The sequence below is a fragment of the Symphodus melops genome (assembly GCF_947650265.1).
Source record: "Symphodus melops genome assembly, chromosome: 12".
Classification (NCBI taxonomy): Eukaryota; Metazoa; Chordata; class Actinopteri; order Labriformes; family Labridae; genus Symphodus; species Symphodus melops.
The window spans coordinates 4,457,901-4,476,838 of record NC_136702.1 but is presented as its reverse complement, the minus strand read 5'-3'; the positions used below and the strand labels follow the sequence as shown (position 1 = coordinate 4,476,838).

The window sequence follows — 18,938 nt, the reverse complement described above, 5'->3', positions numbered from 1 at the left end:
TAGTCTTTGGTGAAGCACAGGTCAAGCAGATAAAAGAGAGGGACAACAAGTAGAATCAACTCATCAATTTATGTTTTTTGTTACCAGTTTTGTGTGCTGTGTTTGTTTTACACTGAGCTGTGAGTTTTCTTTTTGCACGACTGCTCAAGGTAAATTCTCCCCATATACTTCATCTTACTGAACATTAAAAGAGAGTGTTTATGTGAGACTGCAGATCCAGGATGGTGCTCCTAAAGACATAACATGCTCAACCTACCCAGAATAATGTGCAGGGCTGCAGTGACTGGATCTCTGACTCCATGAACAGAACAGGAAACCACATCTGTAGAGCCTGTAAAGACAAACGGATATTTTATACAGCATCATGTCCTTCAGGGTGAAAAAACCCCCCAGTATATTTGTATTTTTGGTCAACAGTTTACATCTCTGTGTCTTCTCTCTCACCAGCGGGAATGATTCCAAGTGGCAGCATTTGTTTCACTGGTTTCTCAGGAGAACCAGCATCCAGCTGAGCTCTGAGGACCATAGCGTGACAGAGCTCAGCTACCGAACCGTCCCCTCCAACACACACAACGCTGATAGAAAGGGAGACGAGAGAGTGTAAGTACAATTAGACAGAAGTAAACTCATTTGTGTCTTTAAGTATCAATGTCTTTTGTATTAAGCAAACTATTCTCACAATTCTTTAAATTATAACCTGCAGTGAATAACAATATAAGTGCATTAGATTTGCTGCCTTGTACAGATATCACAAAGTACAGAGTCATCCAGCAGGGGGCGTGACTCCTCCACAGGACCGTGTTTGAGGACAGTAAAAAAGATAACAGAGGCATTGGAAAGTCTCCTTACATTTTCAGTCCTGATTTAAAATCTAAAAACAGAACCAATTTTGAATTGTGTTTAGAAAGAAACTCAAGTTTGGTCCTTTTATACAAATCAAGTGGAAGATTTTACTCTGCAACTTTCATTAACTTTCATTTACTTTGAAACATATACAGCGAGGGAATAGAACAGAAAAAAGCGGGATAATCTCTTATTTTAAGAACTTAATTTAACATGTATAATCACAGTATTTTTCAAGGTTTAAAAGAATAAGATACAAAATGTTTTAAAGCATCGATGATTCCTGGGAAGTATTGCTTCCGATGACATCATTTCCTCTTTAGTATTTCAGACAAAACAGTGTTCATTGTAAAATAGGACTTTCTTGTTTTTTGAACACTCCTTAAAGTATTTTGTTGTAATGGTGGTGAGCTGAAAATGGCTTAGGTGGGTTTCTTAGACACTATAAATAAGCCTGCAAACTACTTGTTACCGATTGTGGACAAAAATAACAAAATAAGAAAACAACAGCAGAAGAAAACATTGAACCCTGCAGTGGCTCTGATCTAAATGTTACTGTCATTATATCTGTATAGTGGCAAGTTGAGGTGGACTTCTTGTGTGTAAATGTTGTGGTTGTGTTTAAATGTTGTCTGTTTACATGGTTTTTTTTTTAAAGCTCAGTGAGGAGCCAGAAGGTCCCTCTTCAGAGTTTCGTATTTTTGTATGAGTAGTAAATGTGAGGCAAACAGACTCCGCCCTCTTCCCCCTCCTCCTGAGTATGGGATTACCTGCAGCTCCCATCACCACAGTGACAGCCAGCCTAATTGGCAAATGTAGGTTTCAACCAAATCCACACCAGAACAGCCTTACACACTCACACACACAACAGCTAGCTTAGCAACATTGGCTAATCTTCTCTAAGCACATTAAGCTTTATGACGGCTGAGCACAAAAGCAGCTTACGCACACACGCACGCACGCACGCACACGCACACACACACCATAAATATTAATGAAAAGGTGATCAATTGTTCTCTCATAGTTTTGTTCCAGTAGCATAAATAATTATTATTAGCCTAGCCCCATCAAAAAAGTTAACTTAGTTAGCAGTGGGTGTATGACATCACCTGTTTGAGTATACTTTTAGTAACATTGTGTGTGTGTGTGCGTGTGTGTGCGTGTGTGTGCGTGTGTGTGCGTGTGTGTGTGTGTGTGTGTGTGTGCGTGCGTGTGTGTGTGTTAAAATCAGTCTGGGTCAGTGTGTTTTTGTGTCAGCCTCTGACGCTTAACTTCTATTTAATTATTGTGTTCAGCCAGTCAAACAGGGACGATGTCAGGTTTGTTATATTAACTAATTAACTTTGAAGTAAACGTAAATCCAATCTTCATGTAAGCTCTGAGAATTTAATTTGTATGTTTTTAAGGCTTTACACATTTGACTTCAGTTACATATGTAAAATGAAATAATAAATAAAACCTGTTACAAACCTGAATGTGTTAATATAAAGTAAGTGCCTGATTTCACACTTCTTTTTCAACAAGCCCTGAATGGATAATTAGTGATGATGATGCTTCCTCTTAGAATGAGCCGTGCTATTGTTAGCCTCAGTCTTTGAGCATATTGTGTGGTGAGAATCAGAAACTTCTCCTCTTCTTCAATGTAATCAGTTTCACCTTATGGACTTTTTCAAATGTGACTTTGACTATATGAATCTACCTTATTGTTCAGGTTTTTAGCTACAAGCTACATTTCCTTTTACATTTACATGTTACAAATGGGTGCATAAAATTATTCTTGAGATTGTTGTTTCATTTTATTGTGATTTTACTCAAAGTTGGTTTGGAAATTGACTCGCTGTGATTTTGATTTCATTTGATAAATGCTTGATAAAAAAATGACTTTGGTAAAAACATTTAAAACATCAGCCACAAACAGAGTTGTCAACCAACACCTGTAAATACAGATAAATTCCATTTTGCCAAGAAAAGGTGGGCCATTTTAGGACAGAAAATTACAATTGTCCAGGAAAAAATGAAGAATTTGAGGAATAAGTTAATCCAATTAAATAGAAGAGAGAAAGAGAGAGGAGGGATGATAAATAACTAACCCATCAAATTCATCCAGCTTGCATTCCTTCATCACTGAGAGAGTGTAACCCTTCCTCTCGGTCACTGGAGAGAGACAGGCAGAGAGAGTTTGAAAAAATAAGAGCGAGAGACAGGATGAGAAAGAGAGAGTGAGACAGGAGAGAGAGAGAGAGAGAGAGAGAGAGAGAGAGAGAGAGAGAGAGAGAGAAAGGAAAACAGATGGAGAGACATTGAGAGGGACAGAGATGGAGTTCATGCTTGTGTGTGGTCACATGTACACAAGTGTGTGTTCAAGGCTGCCAAAAAAAAGTGGGACAACAGATATCACACCATCTGCTGAGAGGAGGAGAGAAAATATGAGGAGGACTAGAGAAGGAGAGAAAATACGCTGCAAACAAAGGTGTGTCAAACATAAAGAACAGTAGATAGACATCAAACTGAGTTTTAACCAATAATCACTCTTTATTTAATGCTTACTCATGTCTAATTACGGTAGCAGGGTGGTGGAGTGGTTAGCGCTGTAAGAAGCTTTCTGTTTCCCCTGTGCATTCATTGGTTCTCTCTGGGTACCACGGCTTCCTCCCACAGGAAGTCATGCTCATTATTTGGTTACTCTCAATTGCCCGTTGGTATCAGTGTGATGTCTGTACTGTACATGTCAGCCCTATGATTGGCTCTCGACCAGACCCAGGGTGTTCCCTGCCTCTCACCCAATGGCAGCTGTGATAGACTCCAGCCCAACACAGGACATGACAAGCGTAATAGATGACGAATGAATGAATATTGTTATTGCAACATTGAAGAATGTACTCACAATGCATATTTTTTATCATACCGTGCATATCTGGTCGGTGTATGTTTGTGTGAGTGCATCACAGTGATCCCAAGTTTGAGAGACCCAAATCAAAGTGTGCACATTTGAATCCACATTTAAAGATTTTCTCTTCATGGGCCTCTGAGATATTGTGTTAACAATAATGGGAAAGACAGATGGATGGCCAACCGGAAAAAACTATAGTGCCTGCATCCACAGCATTTCCCAACATTGCAGCATCAAAAACAAAAATGAGAGTTGAAGATGGGAGTGAATAAGAGGAGAGAAAAGAAACAAGAGTGAAGAGAAGTAAGAGGGGAAGACAAACGAGAGGAAAGGAATGGGGGGGATGAGAAGAAGAGGAGAGGACGTCTCCATGTCACAACAGATGGGCTAAGCTCCACCCCCTGCATCAGTATCAGGTTACCTAGCAACCAGAGACTGCCATTAACACTGACCTTTGGACCTCCTCTACTCACAAACACACACACACAGATTTGTCTCCTGCACTGACAAATAATTTTAACACAAAAAAAATAAGTTATAACATCATGTTAAATGTACAGAGGACCCGCCAACTTTCACAACATTAATCACTTTTATTTTTCATAAACACGAGCTATGGAATAATAAACAAGTGGAAGGACTGACCAGTGATGTCAGTGCGCACGTCGGCCATCTTGAAGAGAGGAGCCACGTGTTCTCTGTAGATGTGAACAGATTCCTTTCTGTGGCTGCTGGGGTTGATGAACACTTTCACATATCTGGGACGACTGAACCCTGCATATAAAAAACAAAAAACAAACAATAACTTGAGGCTTATTGTCATTTACAATCGAAACAAGGAAATGTTCTGAAATCTGAATTGTCCATTTCTAGCTATGCTTGACGCACGTCCATCATACTCTGGTGTAAACTACACTATAGCGTCTGTATTGGTTCACATGTATTGCTACACATTTTGTTTGAACTTTCATCTTTCCAAGATGATAACCCATTTTTATTTTCCTGAGCCCCCCTCACATTTCAAACAATTCAAACAAAAGTGAACATATAAAATGTGTTTGTACCTGGAAGAGTAAACACCTGTTTACAAGTCTTCTCTGTATAAATCATTCATACTATCATTTTACATCACCAATCTAGACCTGCATGTTATGAAAAAAATGTGACGTATGATCAAGTGCAAAAACTCAAGTAAATATCAGCTATAAATCACAGTTTCCACCTGTTTTCTGATTTTAATATTTGACACAATATCTGTTTGCTGAATTCAAAATTAAACTAAAAAGCTTTTTGTGAAGTGTCACCAACTTATCTAAAGGTATCTAGCTTGAGCTTCATCTGACAGTGTTACAACCATTACAGTCAGGCCTCCATCCAACTGTTTGCATGTTGAGTTATAGTACTTTTATTAGTTTTATTTATTTCAATAAATTCAGGCTTTTGCTATCTGTTTATTGAAATGGCAACTCACTGCACTGTGTGTGTGTGTGTGTGTGTGTGTGTGTGTGTTTTTGAATGGTATTGACTTCGAACTACAGACACACTTACACTCACACTGACCCCCTGTACAGCTCATCATTAGGCAGATTTAGAGACCGCATTATAAATCCCCATAGACCAGCACAGATCAATATACACACACACACACCAGCTCCATTATCCAGCTCATTACTATAATCTGCTCCCAAAAGGCCATGACCTCGTCCTGTTAATGACCCCACACTCACACACGCAGGGCACCACCTCCTGCCTTCACTCCACGCCACAGCTCTGAACCGCTTTTTAGGAGTTCCTGTGAGGAGAAACCCAAAAGACTCCCACCCCTCTTCTCCCTGCAGGACTCTTTTATTTACCAGAAGCGCCACTGCCCCAAAAATATTCTCAGCAGCCCACATTTGATGATGTTAGAATTTCCATCAGCATCTATCCATCTACTGTATCTATCTATCTAGAAGGTTCAAGGTTCATGAATGATTAATGCACTGTATGTTAACGTCAGACACACACACGGTCACATAGGTCCTCCTGTCTTTCCATTTAATATTTGTCTGAGGAGACAGGTAGATAGACAAGTAGATGTACAGAGATCAGGTATCATGAGATCATCTCCCAGCTTTCCAGCTGCAGGTTGCTTTAGTGCTACTAAAATGTTACCATGGTGAACAATCCGAGGGTTGTAAAGGAGAAGTGTTGAGTTTCTGCTCGAGGAACGAGCTGCTGAACATTGTTGACTAAAACAGATTGTTTTTAGGTGGAGGCTCCATCCGAGGACAGGGGTGGTAGTAATTAATTAAAGGCTTTAAATGCTCAGAGTAATCAGATCCTAATGAGTGATGTGATCTACAGTGATTTAGAGACATTACGCTCTACAGTTTTAAAGTCCACTCTGAGTGTAAAAACCAAAATGTAAAACAAAGTACAGTATTATGGAAATCCCTGGAGCTGTTGTAACAAATATGATATCAGAACCGATCCAGTGAGGTCAACCTTCCCCATGATGTACCCGACGGTATTTACAGTATGCACAAATGCTGGTGGCAGTGGCTGGCTCAACATGTAGCCTGAAATAAGCTACAGAATCATTTTACAAGTAATAACGGTAATTGTCTTAGATTTGTCTTTTTAGGTTGGAGAGAATCTTTTCTTGCCCACACTCTGTTTTAATTCCTCTAGACACAGATCAGGGTGTAGGGTTTATTTTATTTTTGCTGCAATCACATTATACCTTTAAGGATAAACTGAAAGTGACTGAGTTGCTATGTTACTTAGGACCAAAATACAAGGTGTTTCAGGGGGTTTGACCTGCTTCATGTTAATTGGGCAGGTGGTGGTGGAGGCTGAGCCTGGAGATGAATGTGTACTGCTGTACAATAAAGTTTGTTTCCGGACAAACTAATAAAGCCCGTAACTTAAATATGAAAGAGGGAGATAGAGAGGATGAAAGGTTTCTACCATCTTGTTACTATAGAAACACTCACTGACTTCCAGGACACACAGGTTAATAAGTAACACACACCTGTGCCTGCAAACCACAAACGCACACACACACACGGACTGTTAAGCAGTTTGTAAAGGTATCGCCCTCTGACTGAAAGATATCTTCTGTTTAACGAGACAAACCAAAAGACACCAGTTATTGCACATATCTCAAATCAGATGTACGAGTAAACAAAGCCTTCGGTAAAACAAACATTTAACTGTAGTTAACATTTCTCTGTCCAACACTTCTGATGTGTTGAATGGAGTCATCTTCGTTTTCTGTCAGGACAGCAGCACAGAATGACGCTCTGGAAAGATAAGATGAAAATAACAATAAATACATTTTTATGGATTTAAAAGATCGTTATGGTTTACTGGAAAACTGTGAGAGATGTATGAATGATGAAAGTTGCCGTTTTAGCTGTAAAAATTAATATCTAAATAGAAGTGTGCATATGTTCTTTGTGCCTGTTAAGTGTTGTCTCTTTATTAGCAACTGTTATTGTGTTGCAGTGCCCAACTTTCTTTATGCCAGAGAGACTCTTCATTTGTTAACAAAAAACAACACAGAAATGAACAAACTTTAACACTGAAGAAGCTTAAACAAGCCCATGTTGGACACTTTAGCTTAGAAAATTACAGAAGCATCAGTTATAGAAACAATACCTGTAATTTTATCATTTTAGCAAGTAACTAACTAATCATGGCAGATGTAGAGTTGATTAAAATACTAACACCTAACTGACCACTTACCACCTTACTGATTTCGATTTCTCAAACTCAAAGTTCTGTAAGCGAGCAAAAAACTGACAGCGGATTGACGAGACAATTGCGGTGGGCGGAGTCACAACAGCGGACTGAGCAAGATCAGTTGGGCTGTCCCATGAACTCCATGATCGTCAGTCTGTCAGTCTGTTGTGCTGTTAAACAACCCCAGTCAATCCATCCTGTCATCTGACTGCATGTATGGAAACAGACTCTATACAGCATCACTGCTCGCCTTTTGTCACAGACGACCATTCAATCTCTGCGCGGCGTTCTGCAGCTGCTTCGCACAGCAACCAGCACAGATTGACACTCTGGAAACATAACGTGTCTGCTCTCTGCTCATTATTGTGCAGCTGAATGTTAGGACCTGGAGGTTAAGAAGTGGCCATGGTGTCTGCAGCGGCAACACTGCCCGCTCTGCAACACTGCAATTCACACAACAATACACTTTTCACGCTGACCTCTGGCTGGAAAATAGGCTTAATGTCCGCACGGCAGTGGAGCCACTGACTGTGTTTACCTTCCACACACACGCGCACACACACACACACACACACACACACATACACATAGAGTCCTCTGTCGCGGTGTGTAAAGTCACAAAGGCCCTCACAGTTTGATGTGCGGTGTGACCATGCGAGCTGACACGACCTGTGAGCCATTCATGTGTGTGTGTGTGTGTGTGTGTGTGTGTGTGTGTGTGTGTATGAAGTTGTGACTTTGCTGCAGGGCCTCATGTGTAATCTGGTTTGATGGACAGACAGACGGACAGACAGACAGGTGACCAGCGATAACGTGTCAGACTGATGCCATGGTTACAGGACGACGGTAGCATATGCGAGTGACCATTGACCTCCTCATTTATGTGCATCTTGTACAATTTTTGTGTGAACGCACATCATCGAAACCAACAGAAAACCTGAATTGTAAAGTGTTTTTGGGTGAGTTAAATCCATACACCAAGCGCTCAAACATTTCTATTGTGAGTTAAGTGTCAGCCAGCACCGCCCACCACTGTGCACCTGGGAAACCAGCGTCTGGGAACCTCAGTCTGCAGCAGCATCCATCCAGAACTTTATTATTCATGCAATTTGATTTCTTTGTGAGAATAACGATGAAATCTCCAAAAAAGGAACACTTAATGAAGTCTAACACAGAGAGAGATTTTGACAAAAGCTTTGGAACTACTTAAAATAAGCAGAGGGATTTTTTTTTTTTCTGCAAAAGGTGTAAAAAACGCCAACGCAACTGTGTATTATTGTAAAACATTTCGTTTCATGGTTCTGTAAGTATTTGCCTTGTGATTATGGATGAATTTAAGCTGCTATTTCAGCATATTTACTTTAACGCTGATGCTCATAGCTTTGTTCATGTACGATGTACTAACAAAATCATTTATTCATACATTTGATTAATTTATAAAAACTAAATCTGCCTCCTTAGCTGCTTAGTGCTCCATTTTTTTACAGTCTTGTGTCTACATGCATCGGTCTGCTGATTGGTGCTGTGTTAATAAATATTTTAGTTTAAAATGACAGTCTGCTACAGCTACAAATGACTGATGAGAGCGTTGGGAGAAAAGCCAGGCCAAAGGATCCAAACAGAGGCCTGAGGGAACGTATAAAGAGGGGCATTAAAAAGGGTTAGATAATCTCTGCTAACTTATTTACCCTTTTTATTCCTATGAAAGATAACACTTTACATTTATTTTAATTTGAACACAAATCCACGAGAGCTGCTCTGAATTGAGCAAAAACAAACCCACAATACATATTCACTTCATTGGAGAAATTAGACACAAATGTCATGTCTATAATGTTCCTAGTTTGATGTTGCAGCTTTGGATCCAGCTGACAACAAGAATAGTGTAAGATCAGTTCTTCTGCATCAAGAGACGCACGAGTACGAGCAAACAGTGTTTGAGTACACAGCAGAGCTCCATGTAGACAGGCACTCAGGCACACACACACACACACACACACACACACACACACACACACACACACACACACACACACACACACACACACACACACACACACACACACACACACACACACACACACACACACACACACACACACACACACACACACACACACACACAGCGCTATTCTGCCACCCAGGCTCCGACGTTACTTATTACCAGCTTGTTCCCCCATTATTCCTTTGTCACTACAGTCCCTCGGTTCTGTAGATTCTGGGTTGAACAACTTTGCCCCACCATAACGCCTCTGTGAGTTCCACGCTGCAGTCTGTAAGCGGCAATAGTTGACAATGTTGAATTAACAATTTAAGCTTCCTTTGAGTACAGATTAACTGATAGGACAAGATAGCATAAGTACAAAACATGGGGTGTGTCAGAGGGGTTGGACGCCTTTATATTACCTGTACAGGTGGATGTGGAAATTTGGGTGGGGTATGAATGTGTGCTGCTGTACAATAAAGTTAGTTTCCTGACCAACTAATGAAGCCTTTAACTTGAGTATAACGAAGGGAAACAGAGAGGATGAAAGGTCTCTCTTATAAGGATACACTCACTGACTCTGGTGAACCCATTGTAACAGATTAATCCTTGTAACGCCTGAATCGAGTTCCTTTAGAGGTGGTTTCAAGGTGAGTGTGTCCACATATTTACAGCCATGTCGTGTATTTCGGCTAAAGCTTCAAGTCTGTGCAGAGTGGATTTCATTCTGAACTAAAGTGAACTAGACACACGTGCATGTGTAGACAGTATTCTAGCTAATCTCTCCTGCAGACAACATGATTCCACTGCTGAAGGGATGTGACTGCGTTCTGCTGAACGTGTGTGCGCATGTGTGTGCTTGTGTGTGAGTGTAATCTGCATCACTTTGTTCCGGTGGAATAATCAGATTAGCTCTTTTGTCTGATGTAACTGTGACTCACCTCATGAAACAGATTAACAAACGGACTGATAGAGAAAGGAAACATTTCAAGTAGAGCAGCTCGCACTAGAGCTTGCTTACATCTAGCTATGTTCCTCATATATACAGAGATTCTTGTCAGTGAAAACAATCCATAGATCAAGAAAAGACGACTCTGTTTCATAAACAGACCTGCAATTATGGCTGATCAAAGGAAGAAAACCAGTCGCTCTTTTTTCAGTTATTTTTATGGAAAAAATAAGCTATCAGGTAAATCTAGTTACCAACACAAATGTCCCACCACTAACATTGGGTGGCTGGGGCCAATGGTAGAGTCAGTAGACTTTAAACTGGAAGGTTGGCAGTTCTGTCTTTGAAGAGTTATGTTAGTTTAAACACAATGTTTGCTAAATTAAAGTTTAATATTGTAATACTGTAACACTAAACCACTTATAGCAACAACTACTATGATGGGTTTTTAAGGAGGTGTTCGCACATCCAACTATTATCTCATGAAGTCACGGAGGGACTCAACAACCAGCTGATACAAATACATTGGAGATACTTAGCAAGAGTTGGTTTGGGTTATGAACTGAGGGTTCATGCATCCATGTATGCATCTTTATGCATCTAAATGACATGTGACCGTGTGTGTGTATAATCTTCTTACAGTATGATGCTCATAGAAATACTGAGTCATGTTTCCAATGGGCCTCAGCTTCTTACGTCACAGATAAATCCAAAAATCAAACTGACAGAGGCTCTGTGGAGGGGCGAAGGAGGCTCCAAACTGGTTACAAATCTTGGGTTTAACAGATATCCCATATCCATCCAAAGTGTTTGATTTTCTATACATCACTGACAGTGCTACAAATCATTCAAAATGAACTGCAGTAGTACTGGACCACCACCTAATTACAACAATAAAGCACTGCCATGTAATGATTGTAGGGGAAGCATATGGAACTTTAAATATGAAGTCTAAAATTGCCTATAAATGTTAAAATATAATTAAATAGATTTTTAGCGTTACTTCTGAATGTCAACTTAATGAAAATGGGAAACTTAGCATGTAAATTCTGCAAATTCTGTCAATCAAAACAATACCAAAAGATGATGCAGAGGCTAGCGGGGAATCATGGGAATTCTCTTCGAGACAAACACTGATTTTGAGTACTACAACACCAGTCCATAAAATAAAATATTTGATCGTTTTTTTGATTACTCATGATCTTTAGGAACTCTAATAAAATACGACATGTATTTGTGTTCGGAGAAAAGTTGGATTGTGGATAAATCAAAGGTCCGTTTTTTCCCCCTGTAAATATATTTAAGTTTTACATTTAACTTGGTTGGTAATTCACATATCCAAAAGTTTCTTCAAAGTTTCCTTTAATTGTCAGAGACTTCTAGTAACAATGTTGAATTAAGTAAGGATAGTAGGCTCTACTAACTAAACACTTCACCACTTAGTTCTGTTTGTACGAAGAGTTGACATTAAAGTGTTCCCAACCTCTCTGGACACAAAACCTTTACGAAATGTGTAGGAAAAGCAGTTTGACCCAACTTATCACAAGCATATACACGTTTGGTTTTTTTCTGTATTGTGCTACATGGTTATCTAAACGTGCATGTTACCTATGAGCAGCTCCTTCAGTTTGTTGTACCAGGTATGAGTGTGTTCTGAAGAGGCATTGTGAAGGTGTAGGGTCTCCTCCTCGAGCCTCCTCCCATTCCTCTTGGAGCAGAAGAGAGCAACGCCGAGGACAGGTCCCCCCGACTGTTTTCCTGCAGCTCGCCGCCGTTTCACCTTCACTGCAAACACATCCTCCAGCAGCACCAGACCTGGCTGCAGAACACACGCCTCACCTGGAGAGAGAGAGGGGGGGGGGTTGATTTGAGCTTGCAAGCTATTATTTTACATTTTTAGTAAATATTGTCAACACTGTAAATTAAGCTATGTTCATGAGAAAGCATTAGATTTCATTATTTTCTTATGGAGCTCCGCTCTCCTTACTAGGATTATACTAAGCAGGGATTCTTGGGACATGTGTCTTTACTTTCTGACATTTAATCAATTACATTTTTGAACAGCAAATCATTTGATCAGTTCATGAAATAATGAAATAAATATGATCAGATGCTTTGTTTTGGTTTTGAAAGGAAAAACAGGATTTATTTTAGAGATACGCATGTCTCAGCAGGTGGACAAACATCTGTTCACTAAAAATCAAACTCCTAAACGGGAATAATTAATCCACAATCAAAAATATTCAAATCCAAAATATGTTGAATCCTTGTGAATTTAAATAAGTGATGCTCACCTGGCCCAAACAATGTTGTTTCTTTATAGAGCTTTTTTCTAAAGTAAAGATACAACCACAATGTTGCATTTAAGGTCTTTATTCAAATGAAGTCTAATAATTATTAATTCAATAGTGACATTTTGAAACTTGCCTCATGTTTGATGATAACATTGGAGCACTGTTATTGTAAATAAAGACATAATTTGTTTTTATGATAAATACTTACGCTTATTTTTAAAAGCATTGACAGTGTTTAAAACAATTTAAATATCCATTCAAAGATCCTGTCAGATATCTGCTTCAGTAACATTTCCTACAAACAACACAAATGTGTCAACCTTCCCAAACTGTCCTGAAGGTAATTTAACCCATCAGAGAAAATGACAATAATAATAATAATAATAATACATAATCCAGAATCTGCAGTAAGCAGCTCAGAAGGGACAGATTCAACAGGAAACTGTTACATATGATGACAGCATATTAAGCCTCGACTCTATGAAATACCCTCCTGCTGTTATCAAACACCAAAAACCCTAAAACCACCTGTCCGTCTTTACAAGGACAGGCAGCGTCCATATGTCAGGGTCACAGTGTGTGGGGCGATGGTCGTCTGGTGCCACTCCAATTTTTGTTCATTGTGTTCATAGAATTATTGTAATAATTATTATAATAATTCAAAATTATCAGATTTTCAAGTGTAAAAACAACCTGACAGACTTCTAAAAGCAAGGCAACCTGCAGAGACGCGTTTGAGTTCTAAATGCTGAAGTATTCTCATTTAAAATTATGTGTAAGAGCATTATTTAAAGATAAGATGGAACAATAGGGCTTGTCTGTAAAGTTGAAACATTCTTTATTAAATGTATTTTCCATTAAAGCTTTTCTCTTCAACTTTAATTATTTATGCTCACTTAAAGATATTTCTCTTCTTGTGTCATGTCCATGGTGGAACTAAAAAAAGTGTTTTGTTTTGTCTGTCCCTCTCATAACAGCCTCATATTACCAGACCGCATCTCGACTGATCATTGGACGTCTTAAGTTTATCCTCTGTTTACTTTGAATAAAACTGAATTCAAGAGACACGGATTTCACATCCACCCCAATAAAGATGACTCTGATACGAGATGACAGAACCTGCAGTGCGGCTGCAAACACACACAAACACACACACACACACATATGCACACATTCACACTGTGTTACCCGTCACAGGTAGCATGTTGGTTGGTTCCAGATGGAGATGAGTTTCCCATCATGCCCTTACCATCTGACTGCTCTGCCAACACACTCACGACAGACACACGTGCACACACTCAAATATACGGCCCATTAAACCTTTTAGACATGAGGCTTCTCCTTCTAAAGGCAAGGAGCAGCTAAAATCCTAAATAACAAATGGTTAAATATGTAGAGTCGACCACACAATCGAACACACATAAACATGCATGCACACAGTGGCAGTCCAGTCTCATGGTGACCAGGCCATGTGGCTCACTGTGGGGAGTAATGGATCAGTGTTTGCACACATACAGCTCGACGCGGTCCCCCTCCAAACGCACACACGAGGCCTCAGCGCTGCAACGCTCCGTCCATGTCACTGAAGACATTGATCATGTAAACATGTCTGTTCCTCTGATATGAAGGTTGAATGTAATTGATTTATAAGTTATCATTCCTTCAGGTTTCCAATCTCAAAATCTCAATAGATGCTTTACTGTCCAAGGGAAATCTTCGTCTTCAATGCAGAGAAACAGGAAAAGGAGAAGTTTTTTTAGGCAGAAACACACTTTTTAAAAGCGGGTTGGCTCGCTGTTTGGGTCTCATCAAACGCCGGCGGTGGAGGTCACCATGCTGGGAATGCTGTGGAGCTTAGCTGTTACACCGTGCCTGCCTGTCAATCAGGTTGGAAACACACCTAACTATGTCTAACCCGAATCCTTCATGGTCTTATGTATGAAAGGTTTCTCTATAAATAAAGCTGGGTTGAGTTGCCAACAAGTAATTCTAACTTCCACCATTAAATAGTGCCTGTCACTGACCTAAAGCTTGATGAAGCAAAATGCACCTTACAAGTTCTCGTAAAAACCTTTGCCCTGAAATTCTATCAAAGAATCAGATATTACACAAACTCGGTTATTACTCAATCATAAAGATTTTTTTTTACTAAGAAGATTTAAAGCTGAGCTAAGACTAAGAGAGCGCTGACTAAGTCAAATTAGGAAACTGCTCCTCTCACTTGTAAATTTTGTTGAAATCTGACGGGTTGAATGACAATGCTTTGGTCCTGTCCTGTAAACGAGCTGCCTGTAATTTATGTTTCCTACCTACAAGTTTCTGGACCAACAGCAGTCAGTCTGTCTGTTTGTCTGACAGCTGTAGTGTCACCTCTCAAACAAACTGCTGGGTGATACAGAATACACTCACGTGTTGAAATAAACAATAACAGCTGATCCATTTATATCGAAATATCTCATCAACACACACAAACATCATGGATACAGGCTGACTGTGTGTGTGTGTGTGTGTGTGTGTGTGTGTGTGTGTGTGTGTGTGTGTGTGTGTGTGTGTGTGTGTGTGTGTGTGTGTGTGTGTGTTAATCTCCTCACACTGAGAGGCTCTAATAACCCCCCATGGGCCGAACCAACTGCTCTATACTACTGCCAGCACACACACACACACACACACACACACACACACACACACACACACACACACACACACACACACACACACACACACACACACACACACACACACACACACACACACACACACACACACACACACACACACACACAGTGCTGGCTTAATGACATTAGCTTGGATGAAATTCAGCAAAACAGATTGGCTTCAACCACACACACACACACACACATGCGTAGTGTGTTTACACCTTCATCCTGCTCCACTAGCCAGTTCTGCTTGAATGGATTTCAACCAAAAACTACTCACAACACAGGATACTAACACAAAACCAACATTATACCACAACTTAAGCAAAGGGATACAAAAACATTGCCATAATGTCACCACATAATCAAACCACAGGCTGTTTTAATCTGTCAATCTGTTCGAGTAAGACCCGCCTCCACACAAAATCTAAACACTGGGCCTCATGGGGATTTATTCCAGTTGTTTTATTAAAAGGTAGATAGCTTGATTGTTTGTGTTTCTGCCAATAATCATGCGAACCATGTGATTCTGAGTTGATTAATTGATACCAAGCACACACGCATGCATGCTAAGCCTGGGTGATATGGACCAAAACTCATACCTCGATATTTTTTTGCTGAACGGTGATATTCCATATACAGTATACTGATATGTCTTATATTAAAGGGATACTTCACCCATTTGCATGAAGCTGTGTATCATTAGAAACATGGTAGTAGTGTTGAATGGTCGTGAATCCATCCCCCATGTTTCTAATGATACACAGCTTCATGTAAATGGGTGAAGTAACCCTTTAACAGTCAGTTGCACAAGTTCAACATACACATGAAAATAAAGTACCTGTTTGTGAAAACAATTGATTTGCTACATCAATCAATCTTTATTTGTATAGCGTCAATTCATGACAATTCATAATTCATAAGGTGTTATCATCACAAAAAGTGTACCCTCTATCTTGTCTGAAAATATATGGATACATCTCAAAAACTCGATATTTTCACCCAGCCCCGATGCACACACACACAAACCCACAAATACACACACACACACCTATCACAACATCTGCTACGATAAACTGTAAAATAGATATGTCCATCGATTACTTACAGAACGGAACAACAAAAGTGACACTGATGTGCTATGGGAACTTGTAAATAAATGTCTATTATGAGGATGATAACGTAGATCCATGTTTTGACTTTTCATCTGATGGTATTGCCTTGTTCATGACTGTCATTCTGTCACAGTGATCAGCTGCTTGTAGTCATGGTGAAGGCCCAGGATGTGCCTGTGTGGTTGTTTTTTATTCGTTCAGCCACTTAAAACTTGATGCAACAGAGTTAGTGTCTGGACTCTTGAAATTCTTATTCAACACATTTTTACTGTTGTTATTATGAGGGGAATCTTTATGTCATTAACTTTATAATCACAATCCAGAATCCTAACTAATACAGCTAAAGAGGAAATAAAAAAAATGGAGTGATTTATGCCAAAGTCCGTGCGGTAACTTTTGAAGAATGCAAACACTTCGAAGCTATTCAACGTTTATCTTTTTAATAAGCTGTGCTAGAGAAAGTAGATGCAATTTCATATCATGTTGGCCATTAATCAAACACTAATTTTAGCGAACAGAAGCACCAAAATACAGCAACTGTACTGCACACTGAACAGCTTTACAAACCTTCAGCCAACACTAATCTGGCAATAAAGGGTTCCCCTGGTACTAGAAGCAGAGAAGTTCTTGTTGGGGAGCTCAAATTAGTGACAACACAGAGAACACTGTTGATCAAAATGCCTAACTTCATTCTCCACTAAAAGTATTATCTCAGTGTAGGCTGGCAGCAATTTATTACACTCAAGACTTGAAACTGATTCCAAAAAATGTACACTAGTTTTCAGATTAGATTTAGAGTTTACACTCATGCCAAGAAGTCTAAGCGGTGCTCTGAGCTACATGTTAGCAGCATCAAACCTAGTTTTTAGAGACCCGAAGAGATCCAAAGAACTGATAAACAACCTCATTACTAAGATTGTACTGTGTTTGTGTGTGTGTGTGTGTGTGTGTGTGTGTGTGTGTCTCGTCCAGATGTCATATTTCAGGTGGTCTCAACATGACAAAACTTCTCCATTACCGCACCAGCTGCCCACAAACTCTGCCTGTCTGTGTCTTTGTTAGCAGCGAGATAACCTGTTATCGTGACAAGCCGGAACCGTGGTAACCGACCTGTCGGGGTCTCCGGGGTGATGGGGGTCCAGGTCAGTCTGGTTGGAGTGAGCAGAACGTCATGACTCTTCTTTCCAAGTTTGAAGATCCCACGCAGCACAACACTCTCGCTGACAAACACCAGACAAACAGAGTTTATTATTTCAGAAAACCACAATCAAAAATGTGTAGCAGCTTTTTTAGAGGGCAAGTCCAGCTCCCGCAATCCGGTCTTTTAACAGCAATACAAAATTAAGCTTCAGTTTAAAGTTCACCAACTTTGACCTGCAGATATCCATCAGAATTTTTACTTAATTTAAGTTTGTCTGTCAAATGAGGAAACAAAATATAGGCCTTCTTTTTTTACTTAAATTTGAAAAAAACAAAAAACAAAAAAGGCGGCTACTGTTTCCACATGGCACATTAATTAAAATATTATGTATTTGATTATAATATTATATAAAAGCTGTTTGAGATTAACCAGGCCATGAAGCATGTGACTTCAGTGTCAATAATCTTTGAAGACACAAACATTGTCTGCAGTGATGCATTTTCCCTTCTCATTTTCCCTTCTCTTTAGAATCACAAGTTATAAAATCTGTAATGCAATAAACTCCCAATGTTATGGAAGTATAGGCCTACCTGTGTTCAGGGGATAAAACCCCTCTGTTTTGTGTTTTTAAGCTGAAGGTATTCAAGGAAATTCAATAACAACTACACACATTTGACAGAAAATACTTTTAAAGAAGGAAAGAGTGAAGCTGGGAACAATGGTTCTCATATTTACCTGTAACACGTGAAATGCATTTTGTTTATCTTAATAATAGCAGCTACATTTTGTATTGTACATTTAAAAGGATTCTTAAAAATGGTCGGCTTTTTAGGCTATACTTTTACTTTGGTAAAGTTTTGACTGCAGGACTTCTTCTCTGAAGGTTTTTTTAATAGGTCTACTTTTACTGAAATAAAGGATTTGACAGTAGTGTTTCACAATGTAAACTTAGTACTGTTGTTTAATAGTTTATGAAGCAGTCAGAGGGCACCCTCACCTCTGCTCAGCTTCCTCCTCCTCCACCTGTTGCTGCTTCTCTTCGTCCCGTTTCTCCTTCTTCTTCACGCTTCGTGTTTCCCTCTTCTTCTTCTTCTTCTTCTTCTCCTTCTTCTCCTCCTCCGTGCTTTCTTCCTGTGGGTCTTTTTCGGGCTCCGACATGTTTACCCGCTCAACCACCGAACAAACAAACAAACAAAAAATTAACAAGTAAACACGGCAATTACTTTAAGTTTTTTTCTCGACAGATAAACATACTGTAAGCTAATCGCCACACCGACCGCAGGTTACGGTGTATTTCCGGGGTCTTGTTGCTATGGTGACAAGTAGCTTTGTCGAA

The 18,938-nt window shown here is 39.6% G+C and overlaps 1 protein-coding gene across 1 annotated transcript in view; it reads right to left on the bottom strand.

Annotated features, from left to right (window-relative positions):
• cerkl (CERK like autophagy regulator) overlaps positions 1-18,938 on the bottom strand; it is a 27,614-nt gene extending 8,676 nt beyond the window's left edge. The window contains exons 1-7 of the mRNA XM_079357501.1: positions 18,600-18,938; positions 17,572-17,681; positions 12,004-12,234; positions 4,379-4,507; positions 2,934-2,997; positions 445-575; positions 257-331 (exon numbers count right to left, since the gene is read on the bottom strand). Coding sequence (XP_079213627.1) covers positions 257-331; positions 445-575; positions 2,934-2,997; positions 4,379-4,507; positions 12,004-12,234; positions 17,572-17,681; positions 18,600-18,760 — 901 coding nt within the window. The 5' untranslated portion in view covers positions 18,761-18,938. The remainder of the gene's footprint in view (positions 1-256; positions 332-444; positions 576-2,933; positions 2,998-4,378; positions 4,508-12,003; positions 12,235-17,571; positions 17,682-18,599) is intronic.